Raw genomic sequence first — 27,594 nt, 5'->3', positions numbered from 1 at the left:
AGTTTTACGAGCTGGGGAAATGGAAAATTGGTGTACTGCGCCTGTTACTTGCCGATAGGTTTGTAGTAATAATAAAATAGAAGAATGACTCACCTCTTTTGTTGATTTCCGAGCTGCCCCACAGCGTCTGCCTTGCATTGGCACCGCAATTCTGAACCGCACGTTATAGTCTACCTTTCCCGGTACCTCTAGGCATTCTCCGTTTATACGGAGCAGAAAAGGGTGTCTGAGCTTCCCCCTCCTTAATAACTACCCGTTAGCGGAATTGCCATTCATCAGCGCCACACGTAAGTGGCTCCTGGCTACGTCGTTGAAGGGTTTAGCTCGGCCCGGCCCGTCGGTTGGTTGTTGCTGTTTGCTTAGCGTCCGAGCTCTTGTCCACTCTGTTCCGCTTGTGCTTTTGTTCGACCTTATCTTGAGATCGATTGTGTTTCAGAGCGGTGGGCTTCGCCTTCTGCTCGTCTGCTAGGCGTTTGCTGTTATATTTCTCAATAATCCCCTGATATTTAGCAAGATCCTTTTCATCCCGCTCGTCGGCAGTACCGGCCTCCTTTTCTTTACCAATCTTGCTGAGAATATGCATGGCTTTTTGTTACTGGTTCTTGAGCAGGACCCTAGAGGACGTTCTCGTCGGTTTTCACTTTTGGGGGATCCCCCGACGTCGAGGGTTTCAGGTTAGGAGTACTAGTCTGGTAGTCGCTACACCCAGCTTGGCGGCAGTGGATTCCAGGTGGGGACCACTAGTCCATCCGCCGGGAGGTCCCTGCGTTTGGTTTCAGTACAACGGTGCTACGCTGGTGCCGAGTGTGGTGCTTTTGATGGCTGCTGCCTCCTGGCTGGATGCCAGCAGCTCGTCTTTCGATAATGCGCCTGACGTCACCAACTCTTCTTCTATCGTCGGTTTGTTTACTTTTTTTTTTTAAAAATAATTGAGTCCATTTCTTGGTCCCACGAGTAGTCCGGGAAGAATGTCCACCCTGGCTAGCCTGGCCATTACTAAAGATCAAGCTTGGCTTGGCGCCTTGGCTTAGGATCCTATTAGCACTTTCTCTGGTGCACGGAGGACGATGTCCGGGCTGTTGCTTTGGCTCATCTCCCCGCCAGATCCACCTGTCGTTAGTTGGATGAGCCTACAACCCCACATTCTTGGCCCGTCTGAGGACGGTTTCCAGCAGGCATCGTCGCCCTCAAGTTTGTTGAGCTTCAAAATCTCTTTAGAGGTCTACATACGTTTCAACTTTTGTTGTTCTGTCAGCTGGTTCGGAACGTATCTCATAGACAGATATCCAAGTGTTTTTGTGATTGCTCCGCGCTGTCTTTTGGGGGTTTGAGGAAACATTACAAAAAATTTATCCAATGTTAATCTACGTCAACGAACCGTCTTCTCAATCTTTTCCACAAGTTCGTCAATCATAATTGAAGGTCTTCTGCTCCTTTGATCATAATGCACAAAAACATGGCTGTAGCCTCGGTAATGCGGATTGTAGGGTATGCCGAGTCTGGCGGTATGGTTTTTTATAGGTCAGTGCTATATGCAGACTGTCGTAATCCTGTATGCATTGGCACACGTCTGGCACAGAGCTCTTGCAATCAAGCTTTGTTATAGGTGGGCTGAATCCTCCTTGACTTTGCGCTATCAAAAATCAGCGAGTAGATTTTGCTCCTGACAATGGCCAATAGGGAACAGAGTGCGTGGACGAGGGACTGTCAAGAGCAGAGCGTCGGCTGAGTAGTTCGTCAGCTCGCTAATTTTTCGGAAATCCAGAGGAGGGTCACTTTCAGCGTGCCGCCTAAATTGTTTAGCGGTTCCCTGCACTGTCGCCAGCCATCTACAGGCTCCCAGTATCTTCTGCTGGAATACACTAGCGAATCCTGGGAGACCATACGACTCGGGTGAGGTGTGTGTATCTGAGAAAACTTCCTTGGCTGGCTTGGCTGAGGAATACTTTGTCATAACCTTGCATCCCGTTCCTGGTCTCCCACTCTGCCTTGGGTTTTGTCAATTAGGGTTTTTTTTTACTTCAGAATAAGGTACTGGGTGACGTTGGTGCAGGAGAGAAAAATCATTCCTTGCGGCCATGAGAGCTTAACACTGTTTCCTCTATTGAATTAACCATTGATATAGTCACATCAAATTCAAATCAATTTATTTATTTCATAATATACAACTTGACAATATACAGTTTTTGGGGGACATTTTTTACAAATTTAGGTTCACTAGAGTTCATGTCAGAGCAATCCCGGTACAATTTTGCCTTTGGTTCAGTTTTCAACCTTGGAAGTCAACGCATCAAGGCAAAGGTGGAATAGCATCGGAAGAGTTTCTTCTGACTCGAACAAAAGGGACCTTTTATTTCTGGTATTTATTTAGCTGAGAAAGTTTGGTGCCTTATGGAGTTTGAAGTTAGCAAGAATTTGGTGGATGACGTAAGTAAGGTTGTAGCTTTTCGTAGAGCTCTAGAAAAAACTACAATAAAAACTTCAGAAAATAAGCCCCCACCTCCCTACTGAAAAGCCTAATACAATACTTATAAAACTAGGTCCTGTGAGATATAATTAAGTAAAATATTTTTGAGCCTAGAATGTCTTTGGTACAGTGAAAATCACACTTTAACACTTAACTTAACATTACTGAAAATAAGGACATTTTCAACACTTAAAGTCTATCATTCGTGAGATGGTATCGCCAATTTCGAACCTCAATTTCATCGTCCAGAGCATATGAAATTGTATCTAGGTTTTCATTGCGAGCATCATTCGGTTTCTCTCCCATTTCCGCAGGATCTAAACGTTGTCTGGGTCGTTTTTTCTGTACAATGGGGGGTTGTTCCTCTTTTGGGGTAAGTGGCATGGTTTTCGGCCTTCTCTGCCAAATCTTTCGATCGAAAAGCTTCGATCGGACAAACAGTCTTTGTCATAAGCTCGTATCAAAGTTGTTCCGGTTCTTATTCAATATGTAGACACAAACTCCAAGGATCGCAAGTAGAAGGCATACCACCGTTAACATAGAAAAGAAGGCATGACGGTACTTGATATCTGGAAGAGAAGAAGTGGTTGATGAAGAGAAGAAAATTTTAACCTTTAACAATATTCTTACCATAGACATCAATTTCGCGGCCGCTTCGTTCCACAGAAGTATTTGTTGGATTAAATTGCAGGATTGGTGGCGAGATGCTTGGCAGCAGGACGTTCCAGAAGGAGTAGACCTTCTTCAAATGACGGTAATACTCGTAGTCGTGACGATTCCCCAAATAAGAATTTTTCGCAGTCCTTGAACTTTGATTTTCCCTTCCTTTCAGTCTGTAGGGATTGAGGACCTCTTCACTGTTTGACACGGATGTAGCTGCACTACCTACAACTGATTTCTGCAACATTTCCTCTATAATTGGGAGATTTCGTTCAAATTGACTAGTAGCCGAGCCACCCCCACCCTCAGTTTCTATATACTCTCCCAGGGTTTTGATAAATTTTCTGTCACTTGTGTAGGAGTACCAAGCATCATAGATGCGTCCAGGTGTAGGACTCCTGAAATGACAAGACGCGGAATGCCTTTCTTCTGAAGAAGAGGAACCTTTATAAAACTCACCCAGTTTTCATAAAGTCCGTGAAAAATTTCCGTAGCTGTCGACATAGTTTATCCTCAGCCGATGTAAAGCGCCTCCGTGAAATTTGTTGAAACAAACTTGGTCCCATTACTAAGGGTAGATCCGATGAATGACCAGATCCTCCAAATAGGTTCAACTTCCCTCTCATATCCATTGAATTTGGTTGATGGAAGGCGTAAAGAAAGGTCTCTGCAGTGTCGGTTTTCGTAAGGTTCGCATGGTTACGTGCATTTGCCAAAAGTTCAATGGTATCAAAGAACGGACTTTCAAACTCAATTTCAGAGATGAGACGCTGCAATGAGTTCAACAGGTAACTTGGGCTTTCCGGATATTGGCCGAAGAAGCGCCAGGTGATGGCTTCCAGGACTTGGTTTTGGTTTGATGCACCTATGTAAAGATACTTCTGAAGGATATGAGGGAGTACCGTTGATTCGATGTATTTTTGAAGAGATTTATATCCTTCCCGGGCTAGGTCAATCCAATAGTCGCGGATGAAGGCTCCCTCATTTGTGGTGATCCCCAATAAAGTGGGGATCGACCTATATTGTCCATTTTTCAGAGCAGAACGTGGATCCGTTGGGAGATACCGATCTTGAGGCTGCCGGTAGGTGTCTGGCATTGGTCCTAGCATTGTTGAATAATTCCCGTTATTATATATAGTCTCGAAAGCTTGCTGCAAGTCATCCATGCTCTTTTGTTGGAGACAATGCAAAATTTCAGGAGTATTCTCTGATAGACATCCCAGTTTGCTGATGATTTCTTGTGAAGGCGTCTGATCCGCAAAACTTTTATACGAAAGTGCTGAACTGGACATTATTATCGCTTTGGAGAATAGTCCGGCAGATTTAGGACTAATCAGGTGTATAAAGGCGCAAGTTGCCCCTGTGGTTCCATGTCCCAGAAGCGTGACTTGTTTTGGATTTCCCCCGAACTTGTGGATATTCTGCTGAATCCATTTTAAGGCAAGCTCCTGGTCATGTAGTCCGAAGTTTCCGGGAAGATCTTCAGATTGCAAGGACAGCCAGCCGAATATATTTGATCTATACTGAACAGTTACAACAACTATGCCTTCTGAAGATAAATCGAGCCCATTGGGACGATTCTGAGGCCAGTCGAATGTCATTTCTTCACCGGTTATGATAACCAGGACAGGTAGATTTCCTTGACGAATGCTGATCTGAAAAGGGATCATTTGAAGGACATAAGTGATGGTAGGATTGTGATTTTTACCTCTGGCATCCATATATTTAGATAAAGGCAGTTCTCGTCCATTTCGACTGGTCGCTTAAGCATTCCATCGCCGGTCTCATCGTAAATACTATTGGTGGGCTGTGGGCACAGTGGTTTAAAATTTCTAGCGAAGAGGGTCTGATTCCATCCACTATGTGGTCGTGAATGCTGAAAAGGCAATTGTTATAAAACATCCTTCTTCTGAGCAGAAAGCTAATATTCACTTTGAATCGATTGTCTCCAATCGGGGCTTGTGCGTAGGGGATGCCAAGAAATACATATACAGGACTGGACGATATTTCCGGGAACACTTTGAGCTAGAAATTGAAGGATTAACGTGAATATCATCTTCATTTAAGTGATACCTACACCAATTATATCTCCTTGATTCAGGATCACACGGTTTTCTTGCCCTCGTAAGTGAACGCATGATATCAGGATAGGAAGCACATATGATAAGAATTTTGCGGTCGCCATTCTATGTGACTGTGATATGTGGAGTATCGTTGTTGCATTACAGTTCCTTTTCAAAGGGTTTTCGTACACTATTCACTGTAAATAAGTTTCAATAAATCTATGTTTTTTCAATACGCTTCAGGTTGAAGTTGCATAACTCGACAAGTCCTCAAACGACCCTTGCGCGGTGACCCATGCAAACCGTCATCGGACAGGCAAAGGGTGTGCAGGGCTGCGCTGGGAGTAGGTTCATCCAATTGACGAGGATCTGTTTGCCTGCTGGTCATGTGTTAAGGGCAAGTGGATCTGGCGTGGGATGAGCCGAAGCACTAGCCCGGGGATCGTCCTCCTTGCACTGAAGAAGGTGCTAATTGGAGCTTCAAGTCGAGGTGGAACAGCATAGTCGAGGGTTGCGTGGCCAATCAATCGATCTCAAGACGAGGTCGAACAAGATTACAAGCGGAGCAGAGTGGGCAAGAGCTCGGACGCTAAGCAACTGGTCGCTGAAATCAGCCACGCCAGGGAGGGTGTGAAGCTTAAAGTCATCCCCTATATCCAGATTCCCAGAAGATCGGTCGGTCGGATGGATAAGGACAAATTGGTTCAATCCCTATGCCTTCAAAACTCCAGAATTCGCATGGACGACGAGGTTGTTATAAAGGAGGAGGAACCGCAAATAAACAGCCAACCTGTTCTGCTCTGTATAAACGGAGGCACTGGAAAAGGTAGGCTATAAAGTGCAGTTCGGAGTCAGGAACGCAAAGGTGAAAGTATTCCGTTTCCGCTCCGCAAAATTGGACGCTTTTCGGTGTCCAGTCCTGAGTTCCAGCGACTTAGTGGTGGTCGGGGCAGAGAACGTGTATATTTCCTTGACTTACATGGCTCACGACCGATCACCTCCGCCAGCAGAATTTTAACATTTGACAAGCATAGACCATAGCAACAAAGAAGGCCAACCTGTTGCGGCTCCGATGCAAGGCATACGCTTTGCGGCAGCTCGGAAATTAACGAGAGAGGTGAATCATTCTTTGATTTTATTATTACTACAAACTTATGCGTGTGTAGTAGCGGTGGTACACCAACATGCATTTCCCCAGCTCGGGGAACTGTGAAGGTTTCAAGGTCCTTGACATCACCCTACTAACTGATAGTGGGATTCTTAGGGTGGAGATCTAGAGAGTGTCTGATTAGAGATCCTTCTTAGATCAATGTTGGATACTTTTCAGTCTAGATTTCGCCGCAGAGGTCTTAAAACATTTCAGGGACTCCAAGAGGATCGACTAGAGAAAGTTTGAAGATCTCCCCAGCCTAAGGAATCTGTCCAGGGAAATCTTCAACATCTGCTGCAGGCATAAATATTGCTAGCCATACAAGGACTGCCTGAAGAAGAACAAGTTGGTCATTAAGACCACGAAGAAGCGGTCTTGGTTGGACTATTATCAGAACATCGAAAGCACCAGCGAATTTGCGAGACTCAGTAAGATTCTGTCCAAGGAACATAGGAGTCCTTTTTTAAAAAGCCGCAAAGTTCCTGGACAGAGTCTTTTGACGAAACCTTGGAGTTGCGGTTTCAAATGCACTTTCTCGCCAGCGAGGAGAACTGTGGGTCATAGCCTTGTTTAAAGGATTTGCGTCTACCCCAGTCGTGCGAGACTATCAAATCGGTAATTACCGAGGATAAGATCGGTTGGGCTATAAACAGCCTCGCTGTATATAAATCTCCGGGCCCAGATGGAATAATGGCACTCATACTACAGACGCAGCAGGAAAGGGTTGTGTCGCGGGTTATTGAGATTTACCGGAGCTGTATCTCTTTAGGATACGTACCACAGTCCTGGATACGCGCACGTGTGGTTTTCATACCGAAAGCGGGCAGACGCGGCCATGAGTCCCCGAAGCCTCCCCTCTTTCGTGTTGAAGACCCTAGAGCGCGTCCTGGACATCCACTTAAGGGCGATTATGGAAAGAACGCCTTTCTCTAAGTCTCAGCATGCCTACCTCAAAGGCAAATTCACAGACCCGCGCTCTTGACGAGGTAATTGGCATGATTGAGCGGTCACTGTAGTACATGCCGTATACCCTAGCTGCCTTCTTGGATATAGAGGAACACGTTAGTACCAACGCCATCAAGGAAGCCTTGACTAGTATTGGTGTTTAAGCGATTTCCCACAATCAATCGATCTTGTAAGTTAACATCAACAGCGTCAGCAATCATCGGTAGTGATTGCTGCAAGGTCAGCGTACGTTGCTGACTGATCCCATATCATAATAAACAACAGCAACCTTGCCCATGTGCTAACATACAACATGCACATGTGCTAATGTGCAAAATGCAAGCGATTCCGTGTTCCGGCTTGCTACTGGGCGATGTCGTCACCAGCACCATAACATATGGAAAATATTCTGACGACCTCGGCCAACGGTTGACTGTTGTGTGTGCAGTTTTTGTTTGATTGGACTTTTTCCAACAAACTTAAGTTCCGGGTTGCTACTAATGGACTTTCCATATAAAAAACTGCAGCAACGCGGAAACGTTGAGAAGTCAGGTGTGTTGGAGTGGAGCCGTGGTTGGAGTCATACGTGTGGAAGTCTAGTCGTGGGGAGGTCAAACGCGTTGGAGTCGGGTCGGGTCGGAAGTTCTGTTTGGAGATTTTTCGGTTATTTAAGTTTAAGGTAGAAAGTTAGTGATAAAGTAAATAAAATATTCAAGAAACCCGAAAAGAGTGTTTGTGTCTTTGTTTCGCTGGAACTTCAGAAACAATTTGGTAAGACCCTAATTTAGTTCTCTCCACAGCCTCACTTGACAGCGAGGGATAAAAGAAGCAGGACTCCATCGCGCCCAAGGGATAAGCGCGCCAAGTTGGATACTTGGCTGGACTTGGGTGCGAACCACACTCTAATAGGAGACTTCTCGAACAATTGGTCCGTCGAGCCGGATTAGGATCCTTCAAGTAAGTATTTGTAAATTAAAATTTATAAAACAGTGAATTTTTATAAAGTTTCTTGTGCAAATTGTTGTTAATAAGTGCGTAGTTTACAAACGTGTTAGTGTTCCGCCGCGACAATACTGAACGGTTCATATAGTACATCGGTAAAGTTATCGGTGCTTTGTTTGTGCTGGAACAACATAGGAACGTTCAGACCAAAGGAAAGATCCTTGTAGTGTTGCGTCTCCTACGTTTTCAGTGCACTATTTTGTTGTTACGTGGGCGCGTTCAGACCAAAGGATAGATCCTTACAGTGTTGCGCTTCCCACGTATTCAGTGCCCCGTTCAGAGTATTGCCATTGCGGAGTGGAAATCACTAATTATTGTTGTTGCGGCGCTCAAATTAAGAGCGCAAAATTATTGTTGCTGCGGCGCTCAAATTAGGAGCGCAAAATTATTGTTGTTGCGGCGCCTAAATTTTAGGGCGCAAAGTTGTTGTTGTTGCGGCGCCTAAATTAAGGGCGCAAAGTTGTTGTTGCGGCGCTCAAATTTAGAGCGCAAAATTATTGTTGTTGCGGCGCCTAAATTTTAGGGCGCAAAATTATTGTTGTTGCGGCGCCTAAATTAAGGGCGCAAAATTATTGTTGTTGCGGCGCTCAAATTAAGAGCGCAAAATTATTGTTGCTGCGGCGCTCAAATTAGGAGCGCAAAATTATTGTTGTTGCGGCGCCTAAATTTTAGGGCGCAAAATTATTGTTGTTGCGGCGCCTAAATTAAGGGCGCAAAATTATTGTTGTTGCGGCGCCTAAATTTTAGGGCGCAAAATTATTGTTGTTGCGGCGCCTAAATTAAGGGCGCAAAATTATTGTTGTTGCGGCACTCAAATTAAGAGTGCAAAATTATTATCGTTGCGGCGCTCAAACTTAAGAGCGCAAAATTATTGATTCGGTGCTTAAATCTTAGGGCGCAAAATTATTATCGTTGAGGCGCTCAAATTTAGAGCGCAAAATTATTATTGTTGCGGCGCCTAAATCTTAGGGCGCAAAATTATTGTCGTTGCGGCGCCCAGATTAAAGGCGCAAAGTTACTATCGCCGCGGAGCTTGGTATTATCGCGATATTTAAATTTAGCCAGAATGGAGATTCAGGCAATTATTGATGCCCAGCAAGAAAGGGTCGCAAAACTTGAAAGTGTGCGGGAGTCCCTAGTCAAACTCCGGCAAGAAAAAAGGACGCGAGAGCGTTTTGCTGCGGCATGGGAAGAAGTGCAACAGCTTTATTGGGATTTCCTCGCCGGCCACAGCCAACTTCTTCGCCAAAACGCTTCTAAGGACATAGTCTATTTCCGAGAAAATAAACTATCCGTTATGATCGGTATTTACAATGCTACTAAGGAGCTGATTGGGCGTGTTCATCGCGATCTCATTCCCGAAGGCTCTCCCGTCGATATAGAAATCACAGGTGGAAGGGTATCATCAAGTCCACGCCCCGGACCTTCAGTCGAGCTTAATGAAGCTCAAGGGGAGTCGGAGGACGCGACAAAACAACCGGAAAACTTGTTCTCTAGAGAATGGTTTCCCAGGGTTCGCGATGACTTGAACATACCTTTTGGTGACATACCGTTGCCGTCAAGAGGCTTCGGGCTAAGAAGCTCCGAGACCGAAGGCATTCCTTATTGGAATCGCGGTCATAGACCTCGTCCTTGTCCACCAGTCCCTGATATTCCTTCGTTTGATGGGGATCTTCGTCACTTTGAGTCTTTCCGTAGTATTTTTCAATCAGTCTATGAAGGATCTGATATTGGGCGAGCTGAAAGGCTAATGATGCTGCAGAGCAAATTAAAAGGTGATGCGAGGAGAGTCGTAGAGCACTTAGGAGTGCATGGGGAAAACTACGCTAAGGCCTGGGAACTTCTGGAACGACGCTACAGTAATCCTCGGGCGCTGGTTGAAAAGGAGATCCAGGCCCTCATAGATCTTCCCCAGATAGTATTACAAGACCCCAGTACCATTGGAAGGGCACTTGATACAATGCGCTCAGTGGTTCAAAACCTGAGGAAGGCTGGGTTCAATTGTGATCAAGGTGTACCTTTCATACCTTTTATCCTTACCCGTAAAATGGATGTCTCCACCCGACGGGAATTTGACTCATTGCTAAAACAGCCAAAACTTCCCGTAACAATTGATGATATTGATCTATTCCTGGAAAATAGATACATAGTTATGTCTCCCAATTGGGAGGGGTTGGGCGGACTCGCGAAGGTTCAAGCAGAAGAACATTCCGTTGCTAAGAAGGCAGAGACCTTAGGTGGTCGAAAAAAACCGCATAGGGAAATTTCCCTTGCCGCAAAAGCACAAGGGGGAAAAATAAAGCGGTTTCCATGCTACATTTGTATGGAAGATCATCTGGTATTAAAATGTCCACGGTTAATAAACAGCAAGGACAAAGGGGATCTTCTCCGGCATTATGGTATCTGTGTCTTCTGTGCCTCCCATAAGTACAAAAATGGTACGGAATGTCAAAGGCGTAAGTTTTTGAAATGTGAGCTTTGTCATGGGCAGCATGAAACAGTATTGCATCCCGGCAAAGATCGATCGAGCGGGTCATACATGCAAGGGAGTATTTCTCATCACGCAGAAAACTCTACAAAACTTGCCCATTCCGAAACTATATTGCCCACAGCTGTAATAAAGATAAAGGCAAAGGATGGAAGTGTAATTTCAGTTCGGTGCTTGGTCGACCAGGGTAGCCAGAGCAGTTATATCACTGAGGAGTTAGTTCAAAGGCTGCGACTAACTAAGAAGAGAACCAATGTGGAAGTATCCGGAGTGGGAGGAGTATCCGCAGGAAGAGTGTCTTCAATTGTCGGGTTGACTCTTAGTTTAGAGGATGGCTCAAACGTGGAAACGAAGGCGCTGGTAGTCAAGCGAGTTACCAAAGGGGGTCTTCCTCGTCCACCTAGGGGAATAAATTCATTGTTCCCAGGCAAGAGGCTGGCAGATCCAGTTACAGATCACGCTTCGCATGTTCCGGTTCTTCTAGGTTCCAATGTCCTTCCTCAATTATTTTTGGAAGGAGTGGAAGTTGTGGAAGGATTTTTAGCTCAAAATACTCGATTTGGGTGGGTAGTATCTGGTTCTGCAGCATTGCCTGCTTCTAAAGTTACGGCCTCATATGTTTCCTTGGAGGAACTTGAGCAAAACCTAAGGTCTTTTTGGGACATGCCCATTGACAAAAATGATAGGGTTGAATTGGATGAAGAGCGATGTGAACATTTATTCCAATCACAGCACTATCGAACTGAAGACGGTCGGTATGTTGTACCAACCCCGTGGCGTCAGGAGGATATTCAGTTGGGAAACTCATTTAACAAGGCAGTTCAGTATTTTCTCGGCCAGGAGAAACGGTGGTTAAAGAACGCCGAACTCAAAACGAAATCGGACGAGTTCATGTCAGAATATCGGGACTTGGGTCATATGGAAGAGGTCCCTACTGAACTCCGAGGTGATACTAGTGGAGACGTTTATTACATACCATACCTGAGTGTGATTCGCAAGGATGCTACCACATCGAAGCTCAGGAATGTTTTTAACGCCTCCAGTCCAACGTCGAATGGCGTTAGTCTTAATCAAGCAATTCTTCCTGGGCCAAAGTTACAAACCCACATCTTTGATATTGTTACCCGTAGTCGGAAATTTGAGTTTGTCTTCTCCAGTGATATTACTAAAATGTATCGCCAGATTTTGCTGAAACCAGAGGACCAGTTAAGACTGAGAATCTTATGGAGATCTAACCCGAAGGAACCTATTCAGGAGTATTTTCTGAAAACAGTGACCTATGGGATTGATTGCGCTCCTTGGCAGGCGATTAGGACACTTCATCAGGTAGCCGAGGACAACGCACCCGATGAGGAGACAAAATGGGTAGTAAAAAACGCCTTCTACATGGATGACTTGTTGTATGGGGCAACAAGCATTGGTGCTGCCAAGGAAATTATTAAAAAAATTTCGGTAACATTGGAGAAGGGGAAGATGTCTCTAACGAAGTGGACCAGTAACCATAGCGAAGTTTTGGAAAACATAGATAGATCGCGACAAATTGATTCCTTTGTAGAATTGCAAAAGGCCGAGAGTGACTTAAAGATCCTGGGGTTGCACTACAATCCTCAAAAGGATTGCTTTCAGTATAGTATCAAGATAAGAAAAATTACTATGTTCACTAAAAGAAACATCCTGAGTGTGAGTGCATCTCTGTTTGATCCCTTTGGCTGGCTATTGCCCGTTATTATGAAGCTACGAATCGAAATTCAGAAGTTGTGGCAAGAAGGTTATGGCTGGGATGAAGAGATTTCAGGAGTTGCCCAAGAACAAATAGAAAAAGTGTTTGCTTCATTAGGAGATTTGAATCAGGTCCAAATCCCTAGATGGATTGGGTACGGTAATGAGAGCCACGTAACTGAGTTAGTTGGTTTCAGTGATGCTTCGGGGGATGGATACGCTGCCGTTATTTATAGCAGAGTCAAGACACATCGGGGTTACGTCGTCCGTCTTATTGCATCAAGAGGGCGAGTTACCCCTCTGAAGGCCCGGGTTGGTCAAGCCGAAGGGCTTTGTACCATTCCCAAGCTCGAACTGGAAAGCGTGGTATTATTAGTCGAATTATTAAGGGATGTCAAAAAAAGCTTAGGGGCAATTCCACTAAAGTGCTTAGCCTACACTGATTCTGAGGTAGCCCTCGCTTGGATCCGAAGTCAGAAGGAAATTGAAAATAAGGCTGTAAAGCGTAGGGTCGCATCAATTAGAAAGGTTCTCGCTCCTTCCGAAATTCATTATGTACAGTCAAAGTTAAACCCGGCTGATTGTGCATCAAGAGGAATGCTCCCCCGGAAATTTGTAAACCATAAGCTATGGTTTGAAGGTCCTCCTTTTTTGCAAGGGGATCTACCTGTCACTCCCTTTGTGATAAAAAATTCAATAATAAGTTGCGTCTCTTTAGATTATGGGGAATCGAAGGGCTTTATCAATTTTAGCACCCGGTTCTCGTCGTTGACTAAACTGATCAACACCGTTGCGTGGAGCTTGAGGTGGAGAGACAGGAAGTCGGGCTTCCTTTAGGCGAGAGTCAGGGGAGCAAACCAGGGGCGAAGGAATCACCACTTCAATTGTATATAAAAAAAAAAAAAAAAAAAAAATATATGTATTGGATTGGATATATTTATTGGATTTGTAAATATAGCAGTAGTATTGGATTTGTAAATATGGTAGTTGAAGTAAGTATCTAGCTTTTTTTCACGGCAATGTAAATATATTCCATTTACGAATTAAGGTTCATGAATTAGCTTTCACGGCAATGTAAATAAAACCCATGCCGCGTCCTAAGATTCATGATCCTTACTGCATGCATGATTTTAGTATTGTTGTTGGGTGATTAACCAAAAAAAAAAAAAATACAGTAGTAATAGTTTACTAAACTAACATTGTCAAGTATGAAAGTCTCTTTTCAATACAAACGTATAACTTCTTTCTATATGTAGATGTTTACATCAAGAAAAACTACGAAAAAAATGTAAAGTAACTTCCATTTAAAAAAAAAAATATTTGTAAGGAAGTTACTAGTAAGTTCAATTAAATTAATATTTTGTAAAGTTACTTCCATCTAAATCTTGTAAGGAAGTTACTAATCAACAGAAAGTTAAATAGAAACTGTTGTTACGCTGTAAAGTAGCTTCCATTAAAAAAAAAAAACTGTAAGGAAGCTATTAATGAACAAAAAATTTTTAAAGCAATCATTACCGTAACTAATAAGCATCATGTAAAGATTTTTTTGTAAACTAGATAAAACTATATTCCGTAAGAAATAACTTTGTAACATTAGAAAATAAGTGCAAAATGTACACATCTTGTAATTCGTAATGTAATTCGTAAGAAGAAAATCTTTTGTAATAATAGGTAATAAGTTCAACGACCACAGATTACTCATCTGGCACAAGCAGATCATCAGGACCAACCGAAGTTATTATGACCGTCAACAAAATGCTCCGCCTCAGCAGGAAGTTTTCTCGGGTGGGAGAATGTTTAAGCGATTTCCCACAATCAATCGATCTTGTAAGTTAACATCAACAGCGTCAGCAATCATCGGTAGTGATTGCTGCAAGGTCAGCGTACGTTGCTGACTGATCCCATATCATAATAAACAACAGCAACCTTGCCCATGTGCTAACATACAACATGCACATGTGCTAATGTGCAAAATGCAAGCGATTCCGTGTTCCGGCTTGCTACTGGGCGATGTCGTCACCAGCACCATAACATATGGAAAATATTCTGACGACCTCGGCCAACGGTTGACTGTTGTGTGTGCAGTTTTTGTTTGATTGGACTTTTTCCAACAAACTTAAGTTCCGGGTTGCTACTAATGGACTTTCCATATAAAAAACTGCAGCAACGCGGAAACGTTGAGAAGTCAGGTGTGTTGGAGTGGAGCCGTGGTTGGAGTCATACGTGTGGAAGTCTAGTCGTGGGGAGGTCAAACGCGTTGGAGTCGGGTCGGGTCGGAAGTTCTGTTTGGAGATTTTTCGGTTATTTAAGTTTAAGGTAGAAAGTTAGTGATAAAGTAAATAAAATATTCAAGAAACCCGAAAAGAGTGTTTGTGTCTTTGTTTCGCTGGAACTTCAGAAACAATTTGGTAAGACCCTAATTTAGTTCTCTCCACAGCCTCACTTGACAGCGAGGGATAAAAGAAGCAGGACTCCATCGCGCCCAAGGGATAAGCGCGCCAAGTTGGATACTTGGCTGGACTTGGGTGCGAACCACACTCTAATAGGAGACTTCTCGAACAATTGGTTTAGGGGGGTATCTTACACATTAGTCGGATCTGTGAACAGAGGGACGCTCCAGGGTGGCGCCATCTCTCCGGTGCTCTGGTTAATAATGACGGACGAAATTTGACGAATATTGGACAACTGTGAGGTGAAGGTAGTGGCGTATGTCAACGACTTGGTGATACTAGTGTTGGGCATGTTTCCGTCCATTATGAAGAGCGTTGCGAAAGGTGTTCCTGTGGTCCGCAAGATTCGGCGTAAATCCAACCAAAACGGAACTGATCCTATTCACCACCAAGCAAGTGTACCTGAATTTCACCTACCACGGCTGAATGAACAAAGATTGATTCTTTCCTCCAATGTAAAGTATCTGGCTGTAACCCTGAATCTCCTGGATTCAAAACTAAATTGGAAATGGAAGATCGAACTGAGTGTTAAGCACGCCTGTATACCTTCTATGCCCGCAAGGGAAACTTTGCAAAGAATTGGGATTTCCGGCCGAGGATGGTTTTCTGGATATTCACCGCTGTGGTGCGAGGCCCTCTGTCCAGAAAGGATTCCAAGCTTTGGTTTGCCGGCGATCATCATCACTGACCAGGGAATGGAGTTTGAGTCCTTTTCTCGGACTTAGGCAAACTTCTAGGCTTCAAACGCCACCGGACAACTACGTACCACTGTCAGCCCATCGGAATGCTCGAAAGAAGGCACAGAATGGTAAAGCCGCTGTTATGGCGCAAGACAATCCTTCCTGGTCGCAAGTCCTGCCTCTTGTCCTACTTGGCCTACGGACAGTTAGCCGCGAGGAGTTTGCTGAAAGCCCCGCGGAACTTGTGTACGGGGAAAACCTGAGACTCCCCCGCGACCCCGTCGAGCATTAATCCAACCGGCCCACTGCGTTTACTCAAAGACGGTGTGAGGCAGATGAAACCACCTCCACCTTTGCAGCCACTATACGACGCACCTCATAAAGTCCTTGAGGGACGTCCTCATCACTTTACCGTCGACGTGGGAGGAAGGTTTGGATAGCTCCCCTAAAACCTTTTTTCCAGGAGACAAATATTCCCGGGGGAAAGCACGAGTGGCGCATCTGGTTCGACTTGCTGAGCTGAGGTAGTTACGCCTCGGACTTTTGCTGAAAGCCGCTGGTTTCAGCTGGCGGTGCCCTGCTGTGGATACCACCGCTGTAAGAAAATATGCCGCTGCGTTAATTTGCCTGTAGCGGAGTGCTGGAGCGGTGCACACTCAAAGCGCCCGGCGAGGAAAAGTTCGTTGGATCTAGTGGTGACGCTGTACCACCAGATCTGACCACGAGTCTGCCTTTTCAAAAACCAGCCGTTACCGAGTGCGGACCTTGCTAAAAAACGGCTGAACCGACTGTCCCGAAATTTGGTGTGAACGTGTTGTTTGTGAATTCCTTTACATATAGTAAGTCGCGTCCTTTTGTGTTGGGTTTGAAGGGGCGCTCTCCATATATGGGGCCGGGGTTATTGGTCCAAAGAAAACGTACTTTCAATCAACGAATAATGATAGCAGCATATTCCAAGCGAAAATATACGCCATTGATAAATGTGCCTCCTTCAACCTTGAAATCAACTATAGGGGCAGAACATGGTATAACCGATAGCCAAGCAGCTATTAAGGCACTTGGGTCCTACCAGGTGAATTCCAAACTAGTATGGGAATGCCTTGAGAGGTTCAATGCGCTCGGCTCGCTCGATAAAGTCTGTATACTCTGGATTCCAGTCCACATTGTTTTAGAGGGCAATGAAGGAGCGGACGAGTTGGCCAGGAAAGGAGTAGCGACGCCGCTATATGGGCCAGAGCCATTCTGTGGAGTCGGCAATGGGTTCATGGGAAGATGTGAACCCAAACGCACAAAGGAGTATCTAAACCTCACCAAGAAGAGCTTCCGAATTATAGTAGGAATACTCACGGGTCACTGCCGACTAAGCTACCACCTGAGGTAGCTAGGGATATCTACGGACACTGCCTGCAGGTTCTGTAAGCAGTGTGATGAAACCTCCATGCACGTTCTAGGGCAGTGTCCGGCTCTTGAATAAAGTAGGCGAGATGCAAAAGGTGAAAGATCTGGAAGTAGGGAATATACTAAAATTCTTAACGGTTATAGACTTGCTGGAGATACTACGATTAATAGGTACACTATAACCAGAAAAATGGGATCGGAGATTTATATGCGGAGAAGCTGTTTATAGCCCAGCCGATCTTATCCTCGGTAATTACCGTTTTGATAGTCTCACAAGGCTGGGGTGCCTGCAACCCCTCCAAACAAGGCCCTGACTCACAGTCCTCCTCGTTGGCGGGAAAGTATGTCTAAACTAGCAAGGTTTCAGCAGAAGATTCCGTCCAGGAGCCTTTCGACGAATCATCGTACCCTCTTTGCATTAGCGAACAGGGCGTCCAAGGCGATCAACGCCTTTGTGTATCTAGAAAGTGTGATTTTTGTCGACGGTGCCACTGAACTAGATGTTGCCCGGTGCCTTAGCAGCGATAGATCGGCTTTCGCCGCCTTTTATGAAAATTTGGAAACGCAGTTATCTCAATACTAAGATTATGTTGAGACTGTTTAGTGCTTTCTGTGGAAGTAGTACCTGGAAACTGACCACCGCCGTCACCTCAGAGCTCTAAGCCTTCGTCAACACCTGTCTGCGTCGTATCATCGGAGTGGCTTGATACGCTGGATGGGGATTTGAAAGCCTCGAGATTGCACCCAGGTCAGGCATTCGATAGAGCCAAATGGCGAAGCCGATCACGACGAGCCGACCCCGCTTGTGAACGGGACAAAGGCTGAAGAAAAAGAAGAAGAAGCTGGCCTGATACTATTTAAAACGAAGCACTTGGTCAGCGCACAGACCTGTCACTAGAAGGAGACGTGATCCCAAGACGGTCGAGCACTTGGCACAGAACAGTAGAGAAGGAGTCCACGCGTCTCAGAATATCGTGGGAGAGTTGGAGCGCATTTCAGGTAACCGGAAGTGACTGTTATACCCCACTAAGAAGTAAATGGCAACTATATGGTTGCCATGTATATCAAACATCTAAATTCGGGTATGTTCAAGTTAATTACGGGGGGATGAAAGGGGCAATGCAATTTATTTGGACTTCTCGTTAGAGTTATGCGCCATTTTCAGCAATGGACACTGCGGTCACGATTCAGTAACTAAAGCGCTAAATTTGTATCTATGATAACACATTTAACCCAAATATTATACATTAAATTTGCAAATATGTGCATTCCCAAAACGTTTTCATCTACTGATTCGATTAGTTACCCTCGTTACAAGAGGATATTCAATTTATTTAATTATTTGAAATCATTTGGAATTATCGTGGATCATCGGAACTCATTTCCAATTAGTAATTCAAATGTGAAAGTGTGGTTTTAAATTGGCATTACGGCCGCAGACCGAATATTCGAGCAAGTGAACTGTTGGTGGTGGAGCTAATTTCAGTATTTTATACTTTTCCAATATTAGATACATAGGCAGAGATAGATTTCGGAGGTTCAGGATTCGACTCGGACGACATTGTGTACGCCCTACTTTTTAAGGTTTTGTTTGCAAAACAATACCTTATTAAAATTGGTTCAATGTCTGTCTGTCTGTCTTTTTTTTTTTTAAGGAGGTGTCAATCTTCAAAAGACACTGGCCTGGACACGCCAGCGTGTGGGATTCTTACCCACTAAAACCACCCCCGACCCTCCAAGCCCCGTGGAACCACCGTACGGTATTACATCACAGGGCGGAGTCAGCTCATTTTAGCTTGGTCCCCTTTCGTCTCTACGCGGCGTACGTAACCGCGCTTTCCTGATCTCTTCTGCCTTTCGCAGTTTGCTCTGGATAGATACGACCATGGAGTTGATCGCATCCCAGTCTTCCTGACATGTTAGCATTCTTCGCACCAGACTCTCTGGTACAAGCACCTCTCCTAGAGTCTCCTCTAGGTTCTTCCTTTCCTCCACAAACCTTGGTCAGTGGAAGAATACATGCTCTGGGTCAGTCCTCTGGGACTCCATCGCAGTTTGGACAATCGGGTGAGGTATCTAGTTTAAACCTGCCAGTACCTGCACATGTCGCTTATAGCTAAGCTTCCCATCTACCATCACTCCCAAGTATTTGATCGCAGGCTTGAAGTGATGATATGATTCCCAATTTGAATATGGGCAAAATTTCTTTTACAGCGCTTGGTGATGAGGACCGCTTCCGTTTTTTCCTCCGTAAGTGTCAGACCAGAACCCTCTAGCCAACCCTTAACAGCGCTGATTGCTTCGCATGAGTATAACTCAGCATCTTCGAGATGTTTTGCGACAACAACCAGCGCTATATCATCGGCGTAGCCTACCACCGTGGCTTCCTCCGGAAGGGGAAGATTAAAAACATCGTAGTACATGATGTTCCACAGCAGTGGGCCAAGTACGGAGCCCTGTGGAACACCCGCGGAGACAACGTACTCTTGGGGTCTTTCATCGGTGTCATACCAAAGCCTCCGTTCTTGTATATAGCTGTTGACAATAGCTGCAAGGTAAGCGGGAATACCAATCTTCGCCAGAGATTCCCGTATTAGGTTCCAATTGGCCGACTACTATGCAATATTTGCTAGTACTACCCTTTCCGTGAATTGCATCTTCGGCCAAGCCAGTAACCAATTTGATGGCATCAATGGTTGATCTGGCTTTACGAAACTCATACTGCCGATCTGAAAGGCCACCTTGGCTCTCAACAACCGGGAGTAATCTATTATAGATTACCCGCTCTAACATTTTCCTCACAGTGTCCAAAAGACATATGGGTCGGTATGAGGATGGTTCACCTGACTCACCCAGAAGTACCAACTTCTGCCGCTTCCATGCCACTGGAAATATTCCCTCGGACATGCACGCTTCGAACAACTCAGCGAACATGTCCGGTCTGGATTTCTGGAGGGCTGCGTGGCCAATGGGGAGCTTGGTTTTTAGTATGCAAACTCTGAATACCTTGGGCACCTTCAGTTTCAAATAAGACCCTTACCCTGGTGGCCGGGCCAGCCAGGGTGGACATTCTTCCCGGACTACTCGTGGGACCAAGACATGGACTCAATTAATAAAAAAACCAAAACGACGACGATAGAAGAGGAGGCGATGATGCCAGGCGCATCATCCGAGGACGAGCTGCTGGCCTCCAGCCAGGAGACAGTGGCCGTCGAGAGCAGTACACTCGGTGCCAGCCGTAGCACCGTTATGCTGAAACCAACCGCAGGGACCTCCCGGAGCGAGGCGTCAGACGGACTAGTGGCTTCTAGCCTGGAACCCACTGCCGTCAGGCAGGGTGTAGCGAGTACCAGACATAGTACTCCTAACCCGAAGCCCTCAGCGTCGGGGATCCCTGGAAAGCGAAAACCGACAAGAATGTCGGTCGCCGGAAACCGGCTAAGAAGCGAAGGTCCACGGGTGTCCTGCTCGAGAGTCAGTACCAGAAGGCCATGCATATTCTCGGCAAGATTGCCAAGAATAAGGAGGCCGGTACTGTCGACGAGCGGGATGAAAAAGACCTCGCTAAATACCAGGCGATTGTTGATGAATACAACAGCAAACGCCGGGCTGACGAGCAGAAGGCGAAGCCCATCGCTCTAAAACGCAACCGATCTCAAGACGAGGTCGAACAAGATAAAAAGCGGAGTAGAGTGGGCAAGACCGCAGACGCCAAGCAACATACGTAGGAAATTGTACAGCAACCGTCAGCCGGCGGGCCACGTACTGCAAAAGACCTTCAGCGATGTGGCCAGGAGTCACTTATGGGTGGCGCTGGCGGATGGCAATTCTGCTAGCGGCAAACTAACGCTGGAGGTGTGGACCAGTGTTGAGGCTAGGCTGTCGGGCATGGTCTATGAACATCTCGTGGAAACCAGAGGCAAACACACGGGACTCACTCCCCACTTTGATTCATCTCATGTGGTCCGTGGGTTCCACGTAATAGCTTGCATGGACCAGTTCTCTAAGGACTTTCTCGGCTCGTGCGTCGCTAAGATCAGCGACGCTTGGGAGGGCGTTAAGCTCAAGACTATCCCTTACGACGAGATTCCCAGGAGACCGGTCGCTCGCATTTGGTTGCCGAAGATCCGCATGGGGAAGGACAAGCTGGTCCATTTCCTGCGCCTTCACAACCCCGGGATTCCCATGGACGACTGGGTTGTTATAAAGGAGGAGGAACCTCAGATAAACAGCCAGCCCGTACTACTCCGCATAAAGGAGGAGTGCCTGGAGGCACTGAAAAAGGCCGATTACAAAGTGTGGTTCGGAGTCAGGAATGCCAAAGTAAAAGTGTTCCGCTCTGCAAAACCGGACGACGACCTAGATCCAATCGACGCCGCCAACGAGCTGTTGGAGGAGATGACGATCGACGGTCCGACGGGGGCTGACGAACCCCCCACGCAAGCAGATCATGCTGAGGGTAACGCAGATAAATCTGCAGCACTCGAAGTGTGCCTCGGCTAATCTGCTCGTCTTCCTCTTAGAGGAAGACATCGACATCGCATTAATACAGGAGCCCTGGGTCGGAAGCGACCCAACCATCAAAGGGCTCCAAAGCAAATATTTTAATTTATTCCACAGCACAGGAGACGCTGATCAGGCTAAACCTAGAGCATGTATTCTTGCGAGGAAGAGTCTGCACGCTTTTCTGTGCCCGGACCTGAGTTCCAGTGACCTAGTTGTGGTCAAGCTGGAGCAGGTGGGGGCAGAGAACGTGTATATTTCCTCGGCGTACATGGTTCACGACCGATCAGCTCCGCCATAAGAACTACAACATCTGACGAACACCATAACACCAAAGAAAGCCAACCTGCTGATAGGCTGCGACGCAAATGCAAGGCATACGCTTTGGGGCAGCTCCGAAATCAACGAAAGAGGTGAGTCATTCTTTGATTTTATTATTACTTCAAATCTATCGGTGTGTAACAGGGGCAGTACACCAACCTTTCATTTCCCCTGCTCGGAGAACTGTGACGGTTGGGAGGAGGTCCTTGATATCACCCTAATAACCGACAACGGGATTCTTAGGGTGGAGGACTGGAGAGTGTCTGACCAGAGATCCTTCTCTGACCACAGTTGGATACTCTTCAGTCTAGATCTCGCCGCAGAGGTCTCCAAGCCCTTTAGAGACCCCAGGAGGATCGACTGGAGAAAGTTTGGTCAGGTAATTAAGAACAAACTCTCCGGTGCGCAAATTGGTAGGATTGGCACGACAGACGAATTGGAGTCAAAGGTCGGGGCTCTGGAGAAGGTTTTTGATACCGCCTTCAAAGTCTCGTGCCCTGCTAAGTGCAGCAAAAAGACCCTGCCACCGTGGTGGAACGAAGATCTCCCTAGTCTCAGGAAGTTGACCAGAGAAATCTTCAACATCTGCTACAGGCAAAAATACGGGCAGCCATACAAGGACTGCCTAAAGAAGTACAAGTCGGCCATCAGGACCGCCAAGAGGCGGTCTTGGCTAGACTATTGTCAGAACATTGAAAGCACTAGTGAATCCGCGAGGCTCAATAAGATTCTGTCCAAGGAACATAAGAGTCCATCCTTCCTTAAAAAGTCGGAAGGCTCTTGGACGGAGTCTTCTAGTGAAACCTTGGAGCTGCTGGTGCAAACGCACTTTCCCTCCAGCGAGGAGGACTGTGAGTCAGAACCTCGCTTGGAGGGTTTGCGGCAACCCCACCTGTGCGAGACTATCAAATGGGTAATTACCGGGGATAGGATCGGCTGGGCTATAAACAGCTTCTCCGCATACAAATCTCCAGGCCCAGATGGCATAATGCCAGTCATGTTACAGAAGCAGCAGGAAAGGGTTGTGCCGTGGCTTGTTGAGATTTACCTAGACCCTAGAACGCGTCCTGGACATTCACTTAAGGACGATTATGGAGAGAACGCCTTTCTCTAAGTCCCAGCATGCCTACCTCAAAGGAAAATCCACAGAAACCGCCCTCCACGAGGTGACTGGCACGGTTGAGCGGTCGCTGCAGTACAAGCAGTATACCCTTGCTGCCTTCTTGGATATAGAAGGAGCCTTCAACAACGTCAGTACCAACGCCATCAAGGAAGCCTTGACCGGTGTTGGATTGGAGGGGTATCTCACGCATTGGATTATATCCATGCTGAGTACCAGGATAATCCAATCCGATCTGGGAGGCAACCACTTGACCAGAGCTGTGAACAGAGGCACGCCCCAGGGTGGTGCTATCTCACCGGTGCTCTGGTTAATAGTAATGGACAAAATTTTACGTACATTAGACAGCAGCGGGGTGAAGGTGGTGGCGTATGCCGACGACTTGGTGATACTAGTATCTGGGATGTTTCTGTCCATTATGAGCGACATCATGGAAGGAGCGTTGCGAAAGATGTGCCTGTGGGCCGCAAGATGCGGACTCAGCATAAACCCAACCAAAACGCAACTGATGCTATTCACCACCAAGACAAGGATACCTGAATTCCATCTACCACGGCTGAATGAACAAAGATTGGTTCTTTCCTCTAATGTGAAGTATCTGGGTGTAATCCTGGATCCTAAGCTAAATTGGAGGTTGAACATAGAACTGAGGGTTAAGAAGGCCTGTATAGCCTTCTATGCCTGTAAGAGAACCTTTGCAAAGAAATGGGGTCTCCGGCCGAGGATGGTTCTCTGGATGTACACCGCTGTAGTGCGTCCGATCCTGACGTACGGATCTATTATATGGTGGCAGGCTTTGAAGAAGAAATACAATAGAACGAAGCTTAATAGGATTCAAAGAACCGCGTGTGCAGGTGCTACGGGGGCTCTGCAGTCTTGCCCGGCAGATGCTCTCAATGTACTCTTGCATCTCCTCCCCCTTGACCTCCACATCAAATATGTTGCAGCGTGCAGTGCCGTCAGACTACGTGAGTCCGGATGCTGGGCAGCGAAGTCCTACGGCCACAGCAACATTCTAGATGAAATACCTCGAGAAATCTGGGCATTCCCCACGGATTATGTCACACGCAAGCTGAACTTCACGAGAAACTTTGCTGTGGACCTTCCAACCAGGGCAAAGTGGAAGACCGGCGGCGTGTTGCAAGACTATGACACGGTATTCTTTACGGACGGATCAAAGATGGCCTATGGAGTCGGCGCGGGGGTTTTCTCGAATACACACGGTGTGTCCAAGTCGTATGGTCTCCCAGGTTTCACCAGTGTATTCCAGGCGGAAGTACTGGCGATATTGGAAGTCTGTCGATGGCTGGAGCGTGACTGGAGCCCCAAGCGTAACATAGCCATTCTGACCGACAGCCAAGCGGCCATCAAGGCCTTGTACTCAACGACGACATCTTCCCGGTTGGTGGGGCGGTGCAGAGACACGCTCAACCATCTGGCGGCACGCTCAAGATAACTCTCCTCTGGGTTCCCGGGCATAGGAACATAGAAGGGAATGAGCGGGCTGACGGATTGGCCAGGCAAGGCTCTGCTCTTGGCAGTCCCTCGGGGAACACAGTCGGTGTTCCGCTGGCGGCTGTCGGGGGCCGAGTCTACTCGCACTACCTAGCAGCCGCGGGCCTGAGATGGCGAAGGCTGACAAGCTGTGCCAAATCAAGGAGAATTTGGCCCGCTTATAACATAGCCCGATCACGAGAGCTCCTGTGCCAGACGTGTGCAAATGCATTCAAGATTACGGCGGTCTGCACGGGGCACTGGCCCATAGGGGACCATGCCGCTAGGCTCGACTTACCCTACAACTCGCATTGCCGAAGCTGCGGAGAAGGAAGGGAAACCCTCATGAACTTTCTCTGTGATTGCCCGGCTCTGGCTCGAGTCAGGCTGCGGACACTGGGTAAACCATTCTTTGGGGACCTCAGAGAGATTTCTAGTTACAGGGTCGGAGAGCTGCTTTCCTTCGTGAATGCTACGGGCTGGCTCTGAAGATCCGAGCCAGCTGGACTCCGCTTCCCTGTTCCTATAACAACAGTCACGGTCTTAGGAGTTTGTGGCATCAAACCGGCGCACCAAAGCGCTAATTGGGCTCCTCGGAGCGGCCACTGATACCTACCTACCTACCTACCTTGGCACGTGAGAAGAGTCCCTAGTGTGCCTAGCATATCTGTCCATCTTACGGAATTGAAGGCATTTCTGACATCAAGCGTTATGAGAAGCACTATCCGTCGAGATCGGCGGCTGTGTGACCCGGCTCGATTAAACGCATCTACGACCTCCATAACAGCATCCACTGTAGATTTCCCTGTTCTAAACTCGAACTGCCTTGCGGATAAGTCCCCGACAGCACGGATCGCTTCAGCGAGTCTACCCCTGATGAGCTTCTCGAGCACTTTTCCGGCCGTGTCAAGCATACACAGCGACTCCGGGTCTCCTTTACCCTTACTGATCAACGCGAGTCTGGCCACTTTCCAGCGACAAGGAAAAATGCCCTCCTTCAAGCACGCGTTGAACGCTTCGAGCAGCAATTCTGTCCGTTGGTGGAACACCAGTTTGTAAACTTCCACCGGGATGCCATCAGGACCTGGCGCCTTCCTGTTTTTCATAGTGAGAACCGCTTCTTCGAGTTCTCCCATTCTGAAAAGGGGGCAATCCACCACGCTTTCCGCGCTATTTACATCAATCCGTACAGGGTGTCTGGGAAACAATGCCCGCACAATGCGGCCCATCTGGTCGGTGTTCAATATGTAGGGCTTCCGCAGAGCCCCGATTTTCCGAGTGACAAGCTTATAGCCAAGTCCCCACGGGTCATCATTCACCTCATTAACAAGATTTTGCCAGCCGCGAGCTTTGCTTTTATTTATAGCGCTGCGGAGTCTCCTTTTTGCTGATCTATATTGTGCCTTTATGGCACATGCCTCCTCGTTGGCGTACAAACGTTGTCCCAAACGGCGGAGCCTTATAGGCGCGCTGTTTTTGCCCCTGATCGACTCTACCTACCGCCCTCTGACCCGCTCTTCTGGCTCGGTGGCAGGCTGATCGAAGACCAGCCAGTTCAGCATTCCACCAGTAGTTTGGTCTCCTACTGGGGAATGACCACCTTCTAGGCATGGACACGTCACATGCTTTGGCGATGCATTGTGCCACATGGATGGCTCTTTCCATAGAGGCGCCTGCTTTATCAGGTTGATCCAACCACACCTCTATGAAGGTCTGTTCATCCAAAGTTTTTGCAGACTATCCAGAAATCTTTCTCGGTTTCGGGCATGATGGGTCTTTGCCCTGTGGCTGGATACATGTCTCAAAGAAGATCGCCTGGTTATCGCTGTGGATGTAGTGTTCGCTAACGCACCAGGATATACCGCGCGCCAGCGCAGGGCTGACAAAGGCCAGGTCTACAACCGAACCTGACCCAATTTGTCTGTTTGTCTGTCTGTCACAAGCACTTTTCTCAAAAACGGCTATACACAAAATGACACAACATTTAGTGAGAAGGTGGGAACTGTGAACCCCCATACATGCAGTGAGTGATATCCTTCTAGGGGGGTGTACAATTTTTTTCATCGAATGTAGTCATGTGGGGTATCAAATGAAAGGTCTCGATTAGTACTTTTCGAAGACGGTCTTAGTTTTGAGGCTTATTAGAAGGGCGGGGAGTGGGAGGGGTCCAAAGTGATGATTTCTTTAACGGACCCATTCTCAGAAACTACCCAACGGAAAAATCTGAAAAAATTCATGAAGCTGCCTCTATATGGTGCCCAGGCCTCAAAATACTCTCCATATCGATATCCGTTCGGGGAATTGAGTAAAATCCCCTTAAGTTTATCCCAGAGTTATAAAAGTTTCATACCTGAAGCGCTCAGCTTCCGGTTTCCCGACTTGTTTATTTATGAGGATATTCCACTTGCGTGCAGTCCATAAAGATGAATATCTTTTACAGAATGGAGAACGTCTGTTTCCAGATTTAAATTGCGTTACATATGGGCCATGTATTCATACAGATCTACGTACGTGGCTGGTCATTTCACTGAAATTTATCCTTTTTTCTATGAATACGCACCGCCAAATGTTCGTTTAGTTCGCACTCCACATACACCTCATACTAGGTCCCGAATGCACAAAAACTACGTTAGGGGATGATAACGCATCTTTTTTTCGAGCGATCCGAAACAACAATCAAATTCGAAAGCTTTTGTACTATTGCAGACAATGCAAATGCACTCTCGAATGTCCTTTCTAAGTTGCAAATGTGTTGCTGCAAGGAGTTAGATACGAAAACAATAGAACCGACCGCGCCTAGGATGCAAATGAAAGCGTTGTTTGTCGTCCCTTTGAGGATGCAACCCCCAGAATATCCGTTATGTTATCTAGCACGTACTTGTGAGCTGACGCGACTTCCGCCACGATGCGCCAGCATAGATTCATTCGAGCACAGTTGGAAGCTGGTGAGGCATGCAACACACCTTATCCTTTACAGGAGTCGATAACGTTGTTTAGCACTTGACAACGAGGACAACAGCAAAAAAACAAGCCGCGATTTCAGTGGTGGTTCTATTGAGAATTTAGCGTTTTCGATTCAATCTAGATACATAGATACATTGGAGAGACGAGTCACACCGTGTCGGTTAGCGATT

At 46.6% G+C, this 27,594-nt stretch overlaps 1 protein-coding gene across 3 annotated transcripts; it reads right to left on the bottom strand.

Annotated features, from left to right (window-relative positions):
* Positions 1-2,371: 2,371 nt before the first annotated feature.
* Positions 2,372-27,594, bottom strand: LOC119655311 (liver carboxylesterase 1). Of its 3 annotated transcripts, none has more exons than XM_038061141.1 (7): positions 26,972-27,594; positions 5,205-5,387; positions 5,060-5,152; positions 4,836-5,003; positions 3,587-4,782; positions 3,098-3,525; positions 2,372-3,036 (listed from the first exon to the last, which is right to left on the bottom strand). In XM_038061141.1, the coding sequence occupies exons 2-7, from the start codon at positions 5,310-5,312 to the stop codon at positions 2,915-2,917; spliced, it is 2,115 nt and encodes a 704-aa protein (XP_037917069.1). In that variant the 5' UTR covers positions 5,313-5,387; positions 26,972-27,594; the 3' UTR covers positions 2,372-2,914. The 3 variants fall into 3 exon arrangements, with proteins under 3 accessions (XP_037917069.1, XP_037917070.1, XP_037917071.1); XM_038061142.1 differs by having other exon boundaries at positions 27,021-27,594; XM_038061143.1 differs by having other exon boundaries at positions 27,339-27,594.

This window comes from Hermetia illucens, chromosome 4 (assembly GCF_905115235.1).
Source record: "Hermetia illucens chromosome 4, iHerIll2.2.curated.20191125, whole genome shotgun sequence".
In the NCBI taxonomy this organism is placed as follows: domain Eukaryota; kingdom Metazoa; phylum Arthropoda; class Insecta; order Diptera; family Stratiomyidae; genus Hermetia; species Hermetia illucens.
Note: the sequence above shows the minus strand (reverse complement) of the source record. Positions and strands in the feature narration are given on the sequence as shown.